This window comes from Mytilus edulis, chromosome 4 (genome assembly GCF_963676685.1).
Source record: "Mytilus edulis chromosome 4, xbMytEdul2.2, whole genome shotgun sequence".
In the NCBI taxonomy this organism is placed as follows: Eukaryota; Metazoa; Mollusca; class Bivalvia; order Mytilida; family Mytilidae; genus Mytilus; species Mytilus edulis.
In genome coordinates, this window is record NC_092347.1 from 64,807,253 (window position 1) to 64,827,132 (window position 19,880).

Here is a 19,880-nt window from a genome sequence, read left to right on the forward strand (position 1 = left end):
CAATGAATATGATTTAATTTTTTTATGTGAAACTTGGTTGAGTGATAGCGAAAGGCTTGATATCTCAAATTTCGAAATTTTAACCAGCTTTTCTAGAAAAAAAAATATTGGAGTTAGAAGGGAAGGTGGTATTTCTGTTTATTGTAAACCTTCTATTTATAACGGTATTACTGTAGAAAAAATATTAACTAATGGTATTGTTTTAGTGAAACTAAAAAAAGATTTTTTTCATATGCAAGATGACATGTATATATGTTTTGTTTATATTCCACATGAAAGATCGTCATTTTATTCAATAAATGATTGTGACTTTTTTAATTGTATTGAGAGTATTTTTTTAGAATATTGTAACAAAGGTAGTGTGTTTGTATGTGGCGATTTTAATAGTCGCACTGGTTTAATTAATGATAATTTACCTTCTGATAATCTAGATAGGTACACTGATGTTATGTGGCATGATGAAGTTCCCAATATCCCAACTCGTTGTTCGTTGGATACTATTGCTAACCGATTTGGTAAATTGCTTATACAACTGTGCTATAACACTGGTCTAACAATTTGCAATGGAAGACTTGGAAATGATCGAGATGGAAAATTTACATTTTGTTCACCTAATGGTCGCAGTTTAATTGACTATATGTTAGCTTCACCAAATGATTATGATAAAATTTCAAACTTTGACATTCTTAATATTAATGAATTTTCAGACCATTCACCCCTTGTGTTTGAAGTTGGTATCAAAACTGTTACAGAAGAAAATTTGCCAAAAGTATCCAGCTTTATAAAATGGGAAAAAGATAAAGTGGAAGAATATAAAACTAAATTGAATTTGCACAAGAACGTTATGACGGAGATTGTGGAAAATCTACAACAAGTTGGTGATGCAAACTCGGCGGTAAATTCTTTAACGGATATTATTTATAATTGTGCGTTTGAGGTGTTCGGTAGTTCAAGATTGACCCATGAAAAGGAATTTAATCAGACAGTAAAACATAATGAGTGGTTCAACCAGAGATGTAAATTTGAGAAAGCTCAGTTTAATTCAGTTCGTAATACTTTTTTACGTAATGGAAATGAAACAAACAAACAATTATATATACAGGCACGAACAAAATATAACAAGACTAAACGTTCTGCTAAATTTCAATATAAAAAATCGAAAGGTATTGAATTGTGCAAACTGGCAAAAACGGAACCAAAAGCATTTTGGTCAAAAATTAGACGAAAAACTAAATCATCGTGTAAAGTTGATGCGGACAGTATGTACAAGCACTTTAAAGCCGTTTTGGGTGGTGATCAAAAAGAAGTATCGTCAGATATTAGAAAATTAATTAACGATCCATGTGTGAATAATCTTACTATTGAAGAACTTGACTGCGCTATCACAGATTGCGAAATTAAAGACGCACTTAAAAACCTTCGCATGGGTAAAAGTCCAGGATTCGATAAAATCATAGGAGAAATGTTCATGTCCGATTCCGAACTTTTTGTGCCTATTCTACTGACGCTTTTTAACTTTCTGTTCGATAATGGTTATTACCCTGAAAATTGGGGTGATGGAATTGTTATTTCTGTGCCGAAAAAAGGGGACCTGTCAAACCCAAATAATTATAGACCAATCATACTTGTCAGTATATTTTCCAAACTTTTTACTTATATTTTGAACAAACGTCTTATAACGTGGGCTGAAGAGAACGAAAAGCTATTAGCATACCAATTTGGATTCCGACCGAATAAATCAACAATTGATGCAATTTTCGTGCTTCATGGTATTATTTCTCATACTTTACAAAATAAAGAAAAACTATTCTGTGCATTTGTTGATTTCTGTAAAGCGTTTGACAATGTAGACAGACGAATATTATGGTATAAGCTTTTTAACTCTGGAATAAGTAGCAAAACAATTACTATGATAAAGTCGATATATGCAACTGTGCGCCTCCGTGTGAAAACTGATGGAGAATTTTCGGAAGTGTTTGAAAATATTTCTGGCGTGAAACAAGGGGAGCCCTTATCACCTCTTCTTTTTATATTTTTCATCAATGACATTGCTGAGGAGCTTGAAACAAGTAACAACGACGACTTCGTTTGTGTGAATGGTATTTTGATTCATCTGCTACTTTTTGCTGACGATACAGTTTTATTCGGTAAAACACCAGAGGCACTGCAGCTACTTCTTGATAAACTTCTAAAATATTGTTTAAAATGGAACATTGAAGTGAACAAAGATAAAACTGAAATAATTGTATTCCGTAATGGATGGCAACAAGTCAATCACAGTTGGTATTATGACAAGCACGAGCTCAAAGTTGTGAACTCTTTTGTTTACCTAGGGAATTTATTTCACTATAACGGAAAATTTCAACAAACCCAAAAGAGACTATCCCAGCAAGCTAATAAAGCTCTTGCGTCACTCTTTAATTCATTTAAGATGCTATACATATCAACTCAACAGAAATGTGAAATGTTCGATAGTCTTGTTGGATCGATCTTAAGCTACGGTTCTGAGATATGGGGGTTTCATCATGCCAAGGACATTGAACAGGTTCATAATAAATTTTGTAGATTTGTACTTAAAGTTGGTAAAAATTCACCTATTTGTGCTGTTATCGGTGAACTTGGACATTTCCCAATGTATATTATTAGAAAACAAAGAATACTTAAATATTGGTTGAAAATTGTTACCAAGAAACCTCCTATTGTATTTGATGTATATAAAATGTTGGTTAATTATGCTGAGAATGGTAAAACAAACTGGGCGTCAAATGTTCGTACCTTGTTAAATGATCTTGGTTATAATTTTTTATGGTATAACCAAGAAAATGTATTTTTTTCATATGATGTTTTGAAACTACGCCTCTATGATCAGTTTATACAAAACTGGCGTTCTAGTATGTTCGATTGTGAAAAATTGGATATTTTGAAAATGTTCAAAATTGACTTTTGTTTAGAAAAATATTTACTTCTTGATGTCAATGTTAAACTCTTAGCAAAACTTAGATGTGGTTCACTTAAACTCAACATTGAAACTGGACGATATAATAATGTGCCTCGTAATGAAAGACTTTGTCAATGTTGCAATATGAAAGCTATTGAAAATGAATATCATTTTGTAATGATTTGTCCAGCCTATAGACATCTGCGTTTAAGATTTTTGCCTAAATATTATTGTTCTTGGCCTAATATGTCAAAATGTTTATCACTTATTCAAACAAGTTCAAGGACTTTGGTATTAAAACTTTGTTGTTTGTTAAATGAAAACTGGAAACTACGGTCACAACTGATAAAGTAGATTATATATGGTACTATCTGTTTAATATCTGGTGTTGTTTTTTTTTTTGGGGGGGGGTTTTTTTTTGTGTTATTATTTTGCTTTCTGTTTTCATTTATATTATGTCGCTTACTATATTATATATGTTGTTGATGCTATAGCATTATATTATATGCTGATTTGCAATAAACTTATTACATTACATTACTTTATAAATGACATTATCGAGGATAAAAACGGTTTTTTTTTCTTCTTCACAAAATATGCTTTTATTCCTATCTCTAAAAGACGAGACGCTTTGGTTAATAATATCTCTAGAAAGAAATCTTATCTTTGCAACCACTTCTAAAGACGAATAACCAAGAACTCAAATCAGTTGACAGCCAAAACATCTTGATGTTGATTTTTTAATACAGGTATTGGATTTTGGAAAACGTTATGAAAAAGTAATCGGAACGAAAAAATTCATAGATTGATACTTTGCCACAAAATTATCATTGACTTATCACCTTGTTATTTTTTGTAACATATACTTGAATCAGTAGGAACTGTAGTTCGTTTTCCACAAATTAAATTGACAGTTATTAATTATCATAATGCCATTAGTTTTTTTTTCACGTTTAAAATATGTACCATTTGTTATGTCAAGGCTAATTATAGATGATTATACGGAATGTTTTTGTTCATGTGTTTTCTAATAAGACTGGTGAATAGTTGGTATCTTGGCAATCATGTCGCCTCTACTTTTTGCCTAACCATTATCCAAGGCAAAGACAAAATATCTTAGAAATGTGAACAAGAACTCACTTATATTTTTAATACTGACGTACGCCTAGTGCTGTGAATACAGTACTGTTGCTGATTATTCAGAGTGTGTTGAAGCTAATATATTTGTTTTTTTGTTTTTGGATACAAGTGTGCTTATTACCCAAATGAGAAAAAAAAGTATTATTACTGTATTGGTACATAATTATATTAAAAATATACATGCATCAAAGGTAACACCATAGTAGTACTTCCTTACTTTTCACCTGGTTCATTTCATTTTTTCATTTTTATTAGTTATTACCCCTTTTGTGTCAAATTAAAGAAACTACTTTTTTTTTTATTTATTTATTTATTTTTAATTTGTTGCGCAAAAGGACGTATTTTTGGCGCAAACGGATCTCTCCCATAATGACAGAACATGTGACAATGCATGCTTGAAATAGAGTAATAAAATTGAGAATGGAAATGGGGAATGTGTCAAAGAGACAACAACCCGACAAAATAAAAAACAACAGCAGAGGGTCACCAACAGGTCTTCAATGCAGCGAGAAATTCCCGCATCCGGAGGCGCCCCTCAGCTGGCCCCCAAACAAATATACACTAGTCCAGTGATAATGAACGCCATACTAATTTCCAAATTGTACACAAGAAACTAAAATTAAAATAATACAAGACTAACAAAGGCCAGAGGCTCCTGACTTGGGACAGGCGCAAAAATGCGGCGGGGTTAAACATGTTTGTGAGATCTCAACCCTCCCCCTATACCTCTAACCAATGTAGAAAAGTAAACGCATAACAATACGCACATTAAAATTCAGTTCAAGAGAAGTCCGAGTCTGATGTCAGAAGATGTAACCAAAGAAAATAAACAAAATGACAATAATACATAAATAACAACAGACTACTAGCAGTTAACTGACATGCCAGCTCCAGACTTCAATTAAACTGACTGAAAGATTATGATTTCATCATATGAACATCAGGCACAATCCTTCCCGTTAGGGGTTTAGTATCATACCATCATAACATATATGAGAAGAACATAACCCGTGTCATGCCAACAACTGTTTTTAGAATATTAGAATAAATGTGTTTAGTTCCGATGCAAAGACCTTATCGATGACTCAATATTAACGCCAAAATATGCAATCTTTAATGACTTGACAACAGTATCGTAATTATATTCCTTCTTAATAAGTCTATTCAAAGGTTTTGTAAGTTTCTGAGGTGAATACTGACACCTTTGTGCTTTATAAAGAATATTTCCATAAAAAATTGGATGTGAAATACCTGAACGTATTAGAAGTCAGCATGTTGAGCTATATTTACGAATGATGTCTTTATACCGATGATAAAATTTAGTAAATGTTTTGACTAGTTTGTGATATCGAAAACCCTGGTGTAATAATTTTTCAGTAATACATTAAATTTCTCTCGTTAAAACCTAAAACATTGTTACATACACGAGCGAATCGTACAAGTTGAGATATATAAACACCGTAAGATGGTGACAAGGGAACGTCACCATCTAAAAACGGATAATTAACGATAGGAAATGAAAAATCATCCCTTTTATCATAAATTTTAGTATTCAGCTTTCCATTAGTGATATAGATATCAAGATCGAGAAAAGGGCAGTGGTCATTGTTAGTATAACTTTATTTAAAGTAAGTTCAACAGGATAAATTTCATTAATATACATACTGAAGTCGTCATTATTGAGAGCCAAAATATCATCCAAATATCTAAAAGTATTATTAAATTTGTTTATCAGATGTTGTTTCGATGGGTCTTTGCTTATTTTTGTCATAAATTGTAACTCATAACAATACAAAAACAGGTCCGCAATAAGTGGTGCACAGTTGGTCCCCATTGGAATTCCGATAATCTGACGATACACGGAATCCCCAAAGCGAACAAAAATGTTACAATGTATCTAGTAAAAATTCAAGGGCATATATAGTATCAAAGCATGTCCAATTAACATAGTTTTTTTGTTTATTGCTACTAAAAAATGACCTAAAAGAGTTTGAACATATATATTCACATTCTGATTTTTTGAATGCCCATTTAATTAGGTGTGTGAATTTTTTCTTAATGAGAATGTGAGGCAAATGTGGTATAAAGGGTAGAAAAATCAAAACTTTGAACAGATTCAAAATCACCAATATAAGCATGCAATTTATCAAGTACTTCCAACGAGTTCTTGACACTCCAAAAGTAATTTATTCCACTATTTTCGAAGGCCTTATTTGAACAAGTTATTATCAGGTTTTTAATTGTACCAAGTGTGCTGGTAAGAATAATAGACAATTTAGCAGTTGAACAATGGCTTGAAGACGAAATAAATCTATATTTGTAAGGGGTTTTGTGTAGCTTCGGAAGCCAATACGTAGTTGGGACTTTCATTAATATTGTATTTGGCTCTGCTTGTAAAGCGGTGGCTAAAAGTTTATTCTTAATTGTGAATAACATTATTTATGGAGACATTCAAAATAAGCAATGCTGCACATTTTTGTGACCTTTTTGTTTATATCGTAAACTATGATCTTTACTGGACTATTTAAATTATTCATTAAAATATTGTTGAAACCAGATGATTTTAACTAAACAAGATATAAGATATGGTACATGTATGAGTACGTATATAGAACGAACGATAAACGAATGATTCTAAGATATTATTAGACTGATAAAAAATAGTATAATGTATCAGACATGCGAATCGAATTTCATACATGAAATAAATCTTCATTAAAATAAAAATACTTATCTAAAGATAAGGCAAACATTCGTATCTCTTTATATATATTTTAACAATTTAATGAATTATTTATTTATCACTAAAACATTGATACATGTAGGATAATTGGTAAATTTAATATTTGGCCGCAAATATATATAGGTCATAAACAGAAACAGAGAATAAAAGCAAAGTTCATTGAAAGCGAAGACAAAGCAGTTTCTTTTTATACTTTCTCAAATTGTAAGCTACTATGATAAAAGAAAATATGGTGACCTGCTTCAATTTCGCCAGTTGACATTGCTGGTCGTGAAGACATTAGTTTAATTTAAAAGAACAATTATATCAATATGGAGCTACAATGTACATTTTTCTTGGCTAACTAGTTTTCTTGAAACCTTGCCTTTACTAAGCATGTAATCTTGGTTTTTATTCAGTACTAAAGTTTCCGGTCTTAAACGGAGACTATTGAAAATGCGGCGGGTACGAGAAAGTGTGTACATACCATGTATACATCAAGTACATGTAATTGACTTGAGTGAGAAGGTTGCAATCACGCATTCTTAAAAAAAATCTATAATAGAAAACGGTATAGAACTTTGTTTATTGAGTGTATTAAATTTATTGTTAACTACTGGACGCGAAGCAATTTCTACGACATGTGTCAGTCAACGAAGACGGCATGTTTGCCTTAATTGTGTTGACTATTGTCTCGTTAAAGATCATCTTACATCTTTTATTTACAAGACAACAGCAGTTTCCGCCAAGAAAATGTTTCTTCTATTTCAATTCAATGTGTATATCTACAGTAACTTTCTTTAAACAATTCAAAAGTTTAAAGAAAAGCATACATGTTTTATCCTCACCATTAGAATGAGTGTTTCCACTGTTACATGACCTAACTATTAATCACAACTTCAAATTTACTCGTACGGTGCTTACTTAGTTAAATGCACTTCTATAAAGACATGTTTATTAAGTTGACAAATTCCATTCCTTTCCCGAAGATAAACCGTACACTTCCATGAGAACAAAATACTGAATACGTTGAGGGCTCTTTTTATCCAAGTAAAACCAGATTGTATCATGGGAGGACATTAACTAAAAACAGCACGTGCCTTGACAATTTCAATATTTAATGCGACTGAAAGCTGTTTTCTAACCCAAATTATATAAAAAATATGTCAAATCATATTATTATAACGCACATTGAAATAAATATAGTTCATTTATTTAAAAAAAAATCATTATCGATGAAGTAAGCTGGCGTTTATCTAAAGTAGAGAAATTTACATGACTACAAGGTACTAACGGGAATAAAATAGTAGGACTCTTGTAGTATTATTTAGTATATGAGAGTCAAAGGAATTCTAAAATGAAATGTTAAATAGAATCATTATTATTAAGCCATAATTCCAAAAAATGAAGTACATGTAAGTTAAGTTTCATATATTAGAATGAAATGAAAATTGCAAAATTGAGAAATTGAATAAGGCTCTGGAGTTACAAATCTTAGAAGTTTGTTAGAATAAAATGAAAATTGCAAATTTGAGAAATTGAATAAGGCTCTGGAGTTACAAATCTTAGAAGTTTGTTAGAATGAAATGAAAATGGCAAAATTGAGAAATTGAATAAGGCTCTGGAGTTACAAATCTTAGAAGTTTATAGTTCGGCCCAGTTTATGGACCTCTAATGAATTTGTTTACTAATTTAAAATTAAAAAGATCCTACCTTTTATAACAACTAACAGAAAGATCAATCCCAGGTGTGTGTAAAGTTTGTGAATAAATGCACTAATTTCCATGTCTTTGTTAAATCCATTGAATTAAATTTCGCTCCAAATAAAGATGCATGGATTGGAAAGCAGTTAAACAAACATGCGTAATAGGCATCACAACCGCTATTCATTACTATATTTGTAACACACTGATGCTATGAACATCGAAGTTCTGTTATATACAAGGAAAAATTATTGATTGATTTAAAGCTCTTGGATTTGTCTATTAAATACAATGAAAAAAAAAGCAATAATTGATATTTTCATTTGAAAAAAAAAGTGTTGAACGGATGAAAACGAGCACAGTTGCTATATCTGAAAAAATAAGGCTTGGTTTTTCTTTTAAGTTATAATGTATATATATTTAAAAAAAAATCTATTAACAGATTTTTCTGCAAAAAAGATAGATTCTGAGTATTAACATTATCGTGGGTAAAAAAAATCAAACTGTTTTTTTTTCTTTCAGTGAATTATTATAAATCTGCTTGTGAGAGAGATGTCTACATATTCCATTATCATGATTAATGTTCTATTTCTTTTACTGAATATTTATCTGTGTCATTTTGGTCTTTTGTGGAGAGTTGTCTCATTAGCAATCATACCACATCTTCTTTCTTTATAATTAATGCATTTTTAAAATTGTATGTCTACAAAGTAGGAATAAAGTAAAATCACAAAAAAACTGAACTCCGAGGAAAATTATATCGGAAAGTCCCTAATCACATGGCAAAATCAAATGACAAAACACATAAAAAACGAATGGACAACAACTGTCATATTCCTGACTTGGTACAGGCATTTTCAAATGTAAAAAATGGTGGATTGAAACTAAATATTCTCATTACCAAAGACAGAAACCTAGTTACGTGATTGATTTCTACCTCAGTTTCATGCTCACCTTGACTGTATTTTCATTTCATCCACATGATAACAAAATCTGTCTTTATTTAAGTGCTTTACTTATAATTTATTTCTGCACGAGGATCAGTACGTAATGATTTCTTTTTTTTTGATACTGTGATTGTCTCTTAAAGTTCTTCAATGATGAGGTAAACAGATAACATCAAGTTGTAACAAGACAAGCTACAAATTGGTACATGTATTTAGTAATTAAAAGATAAATATCAGAATCTATATTTGGGATCCAATTGTCTCTATTTGTACAATAAATGGGTTCTTTGTCAGAATAATCTTCCCTCGTTCAGGAAAATTATGAAATTTACAACCTAATTGTTGTTATTCAATGTTATGAAGGTGTCATTCGAGCATTTGTAATCATGAATCAAATCTAGTGTACATGGAACCGGAGCGCGGACACGGGATCCCTATTTTAATCAAACTGTCATAACTCTTCCCTAAATATTTAATGATCGATCCCAAGGCATTAAAATTTCCTCATTGTAGATCTTTATAAAATCCATTTATTTTTATGCATTAATGACAGACAGATTAACATATCTCCTGATAATTCGAAACAAAACGATAAATGTAATATACTTCAAACTGGGACCGTTTTACTGTTTCATCCAGATAATATCGATCCATCATAAAATTGGTCAAATAGAATGTTTTATCTTTTATGAAGGAAAATGTTCGCCAAAATAAATCATGAATGCAAAGATTTGTTGTAAAAATATGAAATTAAATATAACATGAACAGAAAAGAAAACAACGAATGGTGTCGCGTCTTTTCATGTCCACTTGAACGAGCAGTTTTACGCTAGCCATCCTAACATTTTTGTCTTTGTATGCTGTTAGGTATGCCTCTATTATTTTCACGGAAAATGAATTATTTATTTTTCCGGAATCGTTACTATTTTCCAGGAAAAGTAAGGTGTTTATTTCCGGAAACGTAGACTTTTTTCCCCTGGAAAAGTCATTTTTTTCGCGGAAAAGAAATGCCAATTTCCGGAAATGTAAAACGCCACTTGTTAACTTGCAAAACTTTCAAAGCGCATGCCCTAACCTATCGTTTGCAGGAGTTAGAAAACTGCAATCTATAGGAGACTTTCTCAACGTTTAAGGATATTTAAACTCTTATTCATGCTGTAACTTCACTATATTTGTGTTACTGGGTTGCTGTTTCATTGACATATTTAAAACCAACATCTTCCTTTATCCATATCAAAATATATAAATCAAATTATCGAACGAACGAATAAAAATATAGGTTGAACCTTGGAAAGAACATGATATCCAATCGTTTAATTTTCTTTATCTGTTTGTTCTATATAAGACACATATCTATTGCTTCCAGTCTAAAGGTCCAGTATTCATCTATAATAAAACGTGTCAAAATAGATATTTATAAAACATCATGTAAAACTACTCTAACTTCTGACAGATATCTAGATTATATCCATAGATTTATATGTCCAGATCGTCTACGGGGTAATTCAAACCATTGTTTTATGGATATACCATAACACTGATGTCTAAATGGATCATTTTTGATACAAACATTATTAATCAATATGAGAAATACATTGCAAGACATCATTATAGCAAATAAATGAAAGTAAGTTTGTGTTTTGGATAGTATTGGTTGTGCAATAAAATACGTTACAGAGCTTGATCAATTTGCAAAACAAGTAGACATATGTTAATACAATATTAACAAAACGAGACCTTTTTGCGATTGCTTTAAAATGCTTGCGTCTGGCTTACTAAATTATAAAAATTATTTCTTTGATGAGTCTGTAAAAAACTTACTAAAAATTGATAAAACTGATGACTATATTAGTTACATAGTTCAACCTAATGAGATATATATGGGATGAGAGCGAAATTCGAATCCCCATATGAAATTTACAGTCCCTAAATGTATCGTATTAAGTCACAAGCACAGTTACGTAACGAAATTATCTTACCGACTATCTTAAAAGAGGGACGAAAGATACCAGAGGGACAGTCAAACTCATCAATCGAAATTAAACTGATACGCCTGGCTAAAAATGAAAGAAGACAATCAGACAAACAATAGAACACATGACACAACATAAAAAACTAAAGAATAAGCAACACGAACCCTTAACATATGGTATTTAAATAGTGGTATATTAAAGTGATCAAGTCTTCCATCCCGTTAGTATTAAGAATCTTCTTCAATTGGTAAATACAAAATCAAATGTCAACATTAACAAGTTGTTAGCTAAAGTATAATATGTTTTATGAATTTATTTCAATCGTTCGTTATCATTTTCTTCATCTTTTGAAACCTTTAAGATTGTTCCTCAACACCGTGTTGTTTTCATAAAGGGACGTAATATCGTGTTGTTTGTATAAAGAAACTTACCACCTCTACAAACCGTGTATTGAAATGGGTTCCGCCTACTAATCCTATTTTGAACCAAAATAATCCCATATGGAATATACGCGTTTGTTTCAGCCAATCATGTTCATAGGAATGAATAGGAGGTAAGACAAACTATTGTGTTTTTTATTTTACTGAAGTAAACGACAAGTGACAAATATTTCGTAAATTCGTGATTTAATATCGAATCGGATTATATTTTACATTGGTCCCTCAAAGCGTCACGCCAAGTATCAAATGGTATTAAAAAAAATCAATTTATTGCATTTAAACTGTACCAACAGTGTTTATGATAAAAATAAGGATACCAAGGAAGCAAAAAACTAGAGGCTCTAAAGAGCCTGTGTCGCTCACCTTGGTCTATGTGCATATTAAACAAAGGTCACAGATGGATTCATGTCAAAATTGTGTTTTGGTGATGGTCATGTGTTGTAGATCCTACTTTACTGAACATTCTTGCTGCTTACAATTATCTCTATCTATAATGAACTTGGTCCAGTAGTTACAGTGGAAAATAATTTGTAATAAAAATTCACAAAATGTATTAAAACTGTGAAAATTTGACTATAAAGGGCAATAACTCCTAAAGGGATCAACTGACCATTTTGGTCATGTTGACTTATTTTTAGGTCTTACTTTGTTGAACATTATTGCTATTTACAGTTTATCTCTATCTATAATAACATTCAAGATAATAATTAAAAATGGCAAAATTTCCTTAAAATTACCAATTCACGGGTAGCAACCCAACAACCGGTTGACCGATTCATTTGAAAAATTCAGGGCAGATAGATCTTGATTTGATAAACAATTTATCCCTGTCAGATTTGCTCTAAATCTTTGGTTTCAGAGTTATAAGCTAAAATCTACATTTTACCCCTATGTTCTATTTTTATCCATGGTGGCCATCTTGGTTGGCTGGCCGGGTCACCGGACACTTTTTATAATTTAGATACCCCAATGACGATTGTGGCCAAGTCTGGTTGAATTTGGCCCAGTAGTTTCAGAGGAGAAGATTTTTGTAAAAGTTAACAGACGACGACGGACGACAGACGACGGACGCCAAGTGATGAGGAAAGCTCACTTCGGACCAGGTGAGCTAAAAAATAGGGACCGTGAAAATGGGGGAATATCTCTAATGTGGATTAAAATTAGAAAAATCATATCATAGGGAACATAATTACTAAGTTTCAAGTTGATTGGACTTCAACTTCATCAAAATCTACCTCGACTAAAAACTTTAACCTAAAGCGGAATATACGGACGGACGAACAGACAAGAAAACATAATGCCCATAAATGGGGCATAAACAAGTTGAAATGACCAACACTAGTCAACACGGCACTGCACAGTAAACAACAATTACTACAATTAACCAAATAGTCGATGACCTTAGTTACGCTGGAAGGGTAAGTAGTTTCAGTTCCACAGTTAACATCCGTCGTGTTTATAGATTCATTTTTACTTCGTTTGGCCTTTTAAACGTTTTTCATTCGAGCATCACTATTGAATTAGTTTATTACGAAACGAGTCTGGCGTACACAATTTTAATCTTGCTATATATCATGATGGGTTATAAGTGAGAGTTATCATAATTATAATTATAAGACATGTTGGTGTTAATACAATTATAAATTTCGGGTTTTTTTTTTTGTACCAGCTTTGAATATTTCTTATTTTAATGTTTCTTGTATAGGTGAAGTGGTCCTATTATCTAATGCTGTTTTTATTTCATTTAAAGACTTTAAAATATAAAATAAGGAATTAAAAGTTGAAGGCAAATGGAGGACATATTGCTTATTTTCTTCCATAATAAATAATTTTATTAAGTGGACATTCACAAACATGTAGTTTTATTTAAATCATGTCATTCGCCATACAAGCACCTGCACCCTAGGGAACTCAGTAAAAGTGCACCAGCAACGGCACCGACTTGTTGGTTTTTAAAACAATGGTGTTAGTGCCATCATGTCTGGCGTATTAAATTATAAGCCTGGTACCTTTGGTAACTATATTCTAAGCGCGTAGGCATTAAAAATCTTTTGTTTTATTTAATTTCGTGTGTATTCAATTTTCCCACTACAATTCTATCGATCTGCGGAAAAAAACAAATCTTAACGTACAATTACTTAATTCAATTATAACGTTATCGACTTAATAGAATACTAAATCATTTATTACACTAGACTTAGTACTAAATCATACCGTTTCAAAGAAGACAAATTTTAAACATATTTAGACACGCGTTGACAAATTTATTTCAAATATATATCTACAATTTTTATCGTCCTCAGTTCATCACATTTACTCTTATTTTATGATTTAAGAAAACTGCGTCGATACTGATGATGGATATGGCTGTTTTGTGTCCAGCATTCAGGACCAGAACATGTGATACAATGTATAAATATGAACCATGCCTTTTTACTAGATCGGCACGTTGGTTAATATTTTAACGTGCTGGATCGTTATGCATTAATCAGGAAAACTTGTTTCCCTATTAGGACACAGAAAAAAGATACAAGAAGATGTGGTACGGTGCCAATGAGACAACTCTCCATCCAAGTCACAATTTATAAAAGTAAACCATTATAGGTCAAAGTACGGTATTCAATACGGAGCAAGTGGTTTGTAATTCTTATTCATAATTGATATCAAACGTCTCTGCTTCGTTACAATATTTGTCAATAAAAATTATATAACTCGAAAAATTAAGGAATTATATATTTAGAGTCAGGAATTTTAAGACGTTTTCCTATGAAAGCAGTTAAACGATCGAAATGTTATTTTCATGTTTAAAATAACAAGAAAAACAGGATGCCAATGGGAAAAAAACAGTGTTATTGCTCTGTGATACATAAGTAAAAATCATACGCCACAGTGGCTCCCTTAGAACTTACCTATAACATATGAAATTCCTACTGCTTTCAAATTTATTTCAAACTGTGAATACTTAAAATAATTTGCTTTTTGATTAAGTTGTTATTAATTTATCTTTAATTCTGAAAATCTAATATTTTTTCTTGTCGCCTGTAGATTTTAATTGATAGGGTTGTTTTCTCCTATATAGACAGAACACTGGCGTCTTACCTGAATTTGTTATAATCATTCATTTGTATTGAACTCTCAGTACTATACACATCATTTTTTGATTGTTGTTTTTTTTGTCAATTAAATAATCATCACGAAATCAATTTTTTAACAGTTGCTGTATTACATGTTTTAGTAAAGTGTAACGTTCATTTTCACTAAACTAGTACACAATTTTATTTAGGAGCCAAGTGAGGACCACCTCCGGGTGCGAAATTTTCTCTCTGCGCTGAAGACTCATTGGTGGCCTTCGGCTGTTGTCTGCTATTTGTTCGGGTTGTTGCCTCTTTGACATATTCCCCATTTCCATTTTTAATTTTATAATAATTAATATAGCCAGTTCGTTATTATATATATATTATCTAAACGGTCACCCGCTTGATTTTGAGAATTTCTTACTTAGAAATGACAAAAAAAGATTTTTAAAAATGAACAACATGGCACAAGACAGAATGATAAAAATGAAAAGAAATATTCTGCAATACGAAATAAATCCTGAAAAATCCTCGTGACCTCACCAACCCCCACACACACAACACACAAATCAAACTTGCAGTACAACTCTGCTGATATAGATTCATACCGTCTTTAACTCTAATATTTGTGGCTGTATTCATAATTAAATTTTAGTTAACAAAAAAAATGAAACAGAATAGAAAAAAAATCAAATGCTTAGATATTAATAAAAACATCAATGCAAAAAACAGAGAAACACTTTTAGTATTAAAGTTTTCAAGATGATTTCAGGGATTTAGGCTTGCTATATTGCAGAAAATTTAGAAAAATTGATGGCGTAGCTGCAATGCTGATTCCAAAACATGATTGTTCCAAGAGGCTTATTGCGTTTTGAGAAGCAATCGTATTTATTTGTTAAGAGTTCAAACATTTTTTTTTTTTTTTTGTAATTTTAAAAGCCATAGAGAATTCTATAGCTAAAAACAATCAGAATAAAGTTCAACACATTAGGGAACAAATATTATGGTTAATGTAATATAATTACCATCTCTAAACGAGCTAGTCATAAAATCTCTCCAGTGAAGATATACATGTATGACTTTAAATGTACATATTTATCCTGACCAATCCTGCAAGTTGATTGGATACCTGGACAGAGTATAGTCCATTTACCCTGTGAATAAAAACGCAGACAGGATTTTTTTTTTAAATCGATCATTCCTGAATAACATTATGGATATTCGGGTTTTAAAATGAGGATATTTCGAATTACGTAGAACGTAAATGAGATGTGAAAGATACCAAAGGTCATAAACTGATAAAGTCTTGGAAAACACAAGAGAAATATCAAAAGAATAAACAACAACTGTACAAAATTAAAACACAAATAAAACACTTATAACATTCCGCTATGCAAACACATGGATTTATACGTTAGTCTTATAATATTAGTATATGAAAGTATGAACCATTATTTTATTTCATTTTTATTTATTCATTACAAGCATATGTCTGATGATGTAAGAAATGTAATCAGTGATAATTATAATATTACATTGAACCATACTTTCATCTGGACAGCGATAACTCGTATTTTATTATTTTTGCAATACGCAAGTTATTTAAATAATTTGAAAGCTTTTATTCCGTAGACAACCAAGATATACACTTTCCTGGTGTAATTATTCTTAACCCGCTTGACAGCTACAATAATAACAACAACTTTAATAACTATTATACAATATAGTTTGTCTGCAACAGTAGCGGAACACGTCTGATTTACAGTTTTAACGCCATTAATTCGAGATTTATTGTTATGTACATACAAAACTCTATAGTCTGAAAACATTGTTAAACCACCAAATTGCTCTTTTGTCAGTTATAACGTGCATGCGTCAGTATACAAGTCAAACAGTCAAGACAAAAAAAGTGTCTAGATCGGGACGAGTAGGGTGTCTCTCATCAATTATATAGAAGCTTTCGCTATTCCGTAAAGGGAATGTTTGATTCTTACCATTAAATATATAGTTGTTGTTTTACTTTCAAATGAATGTACATTATTACAGTTTACATAAAACGTACTTATACAATGCCATTAATTCTAGTCTAGTAAGTGGTTACTTATTTCTCAAGAATGATAGATGTCATGACATGTGCTATTCATATAAAGCAGAAGTGATTTTTAGTATTTAGTCAGCCCCTGCCAATCTCCCGTCAGCGAAATAGCAAAAGAAACTTAGAAGAGGTTGCAGTCAAAATCAGTTCAAAGAAAGCACATTTAATCTATCAATAATAAAAAGATCCATTAAATGTAAAAATAAACAAATAATTTCGTGCCATTGGTCAGTGTTAGCTGTATACGGTAAATTGTTATAGAATTGAGGACAAAACATAGGTTAGTACTTATTTCATATACATGATTATACATTTGTTTTATATGTTTTACTGCACTCTATGACATAAACAGAGGCCGATGATAATGACAAACGATTTATATTTAAGTGGTATGAATAGTTAGAGAGTTCTTTAAGTAATTGCAATCAAGATTTTGTATAACCTTTAATTAATATACAGCTCGTTTTTCTTGAAAGGCATGTTCCACCAGTGGGTTAGCTAGTCATCAAAATACGATTACTTTACGAAACCACAATCCCAAGCTCTATTCCATTCCATTAATGTGACCTACCGAATTCAACTGATCAACGGCTTTGTACTAACCTGAGCAACATGACGTGAGCCACATATGGAGCAGGATTCTCTAACCATTCCGGACTACATGAATTCACCCCGGTTTTTGTGGGGTTCGTGTCATTCAGTCATCAGTTTTATTAGTTGTTATTTGTCTGTTTGGTTTTCTCTGTCTTCCATGGCGTTGTCAGTTTTTTGTTAGAGATTCCCACATGTTAATGTACCAGTCCAAAGCTTGAAACATCATTAGTGGTTGTCTTTATTTATACCGTCAACTTTATAATTTTGTGAATAAAGGATACTGGAAAATTACAATTATTTGGAGGGGTTTAACTTGTCTGTTGTGGAAGATTGCTACACACTTGTTACCACATGTTGTGTTTTAGAAAAAAAAGCATTGTACTTAAAGAAGACCTTAAATCTCTGTTATAATTTTACTTGTTTACATGAAAGATTCCAGTATATCATTTTCGGTTAAGTGTTGTGTATATTTTACATTTTTTGTAACATCCAGGTGTAGACATATTGTTTCGGCGATAGAATAGCTTTGTCTCTTTGGCACATTCCACATTTCCATTCTTAATTTTATGCTTAAAATAAAAAAAAAAAACACCACACACATATGAAACTATTCGAATGTTAAGGCGAGACTATGTCCCTTATTGGTATCAGTAAAGGCACACTACTTTTGGTATTTGTAAATTATAATGATTACAATTGTACATGACATCGCGTTTATCCGTCTTTTTGTTTATTCAGACAACAAAGATTATATAATATGTATATTATATTATAATATCTGTACGGCATATATCAAAAGTAACACCGAAAGAAGCAGGCAGGGGGAAAAGTCTACTTAAAAACCTAAAGCGGCGTCATTGTGATTGCGTTTGTCTTACATTTATCTTGCAGTCTGTTGGTAGATCATGGTTCCCTGGGGGAAAATCTTGATCAAATGAATGTATATAAGACACACTTAGAAGTATAAGGGGACGACCATTTTATTTGAAATAGTGGGGAGTATTTTAAGCGGATTCGCATGTTTATTTGTTTCTTTCACTTCTGTACAAAATAATTGCCTGAAGTTTGTTTTGCTTGACATTCACTTTCACCTTCTCATAGAAACAGTTTTCTACCAGCCCAAGATATTCGTTTTCAAATTACTCCCCCCCCCCCCTTGAAAATCAATGATCGGCTACTAACCGCGGATTAATTTTCATATGTTGCATGATTTTTTTTTATAGCACTTCTGTACAAAATAATTGCCCGACATTCACATTCATCTTCATATAGACACAGTTTTCTACCAGGCTAAGATATTTATTTTCAATTAACTCCTATTGTTTGAAAATATATACGTCGGCTAAAACATAGTATTTTATCCTACTTTTCAGAAGTGTATATTTTTCATATCTACATTAGTACTTGGTTATTATCTCGTATATCCTTTATAAAAAGTCTGTCCAAGTACACAATCTTTGTCTATACCTTAGATAAGTAATGACATGTACAAATGGGTTTCTTCTTATATGAAGGAAAAAATTACAATCAGAACAAAGGTGATTATCCCATTAATGGAAATTAATCAATGAAGACATCAACTTATTACAAAAACATTAAATTTAAGCTCAACATTAAATTATTAAAACGTTAATTAAAGGCAGCATTCTAATGTAATCCCTTGATGCAAATCTTGTCTCAGCAATGCATTAATAAGTTAATATAATTACTTATTAGCTTTTCTAGATGACATACTTACAAAATGTACCCAATAATGTGAATATATATAAAAACCTATTATATGAACGCCAACGACATCATATGAAGCCGTGCACTAATTATTGATATAAAGCTCCGAGTAGAAGTTTTTATATACCAACATATTTATTTTGTTATAGATGTGCAATACTCTAATACTTTAATCTATTACCAGCTCTTTAAATACAGTACTACATCCACGATGTAAAACCAATTCCACATATGCACACTCACACAAGGCATCAAATTAAGCATCCACACTTTGAGCGAAAATGGCAGCATATGCATTAATCCAGCCTCTCAAACGGAAGATAATCTAGAAAATGGCTCTACTGTTCTACATGTATGTGAAAGGTCAAGGTGACTTTATTTCTATACCCAAGTCGTTTACAGTTTGCTTCACCTCCATAGATTTATAGCTTAAGCTTGGTTGTGTTTATTATATTTTCATAGACGTTCACATTGGAGAGAAAAAATAAACGCGTCCAACAAGAAATGAAATTATTCATTACAGGTA

General features: G+C 31.5%; 1 protein-coding gene across 1 annotated transcript in view; it reads right to left on the reverse strand.

Moving 5' to 3' along the window:
• The window catches only part of LOC139520235 (kin of IRRE-like protein 1), a 42,858-nt gene extending 34,151 nt beyond the window's left edge, over window positions 1-8,707 (reverse strand). Inside the window, exon 1 of the mRNA XM_071312717.1 lies at window positions 8,514-8,707. Coding sequence (XP_071168818.1) covers window positions 8,514-8,586 — 73 coding nt within the window. The 5' untranslated portion in view covers window positions 8,587-8,707. The remainder of the gene's footprint in view (window positions 1-8,513) is intronic.
• Between the last annotated feature and the right edge of the window lie 11,173 nt (window positions 8,708-19,880).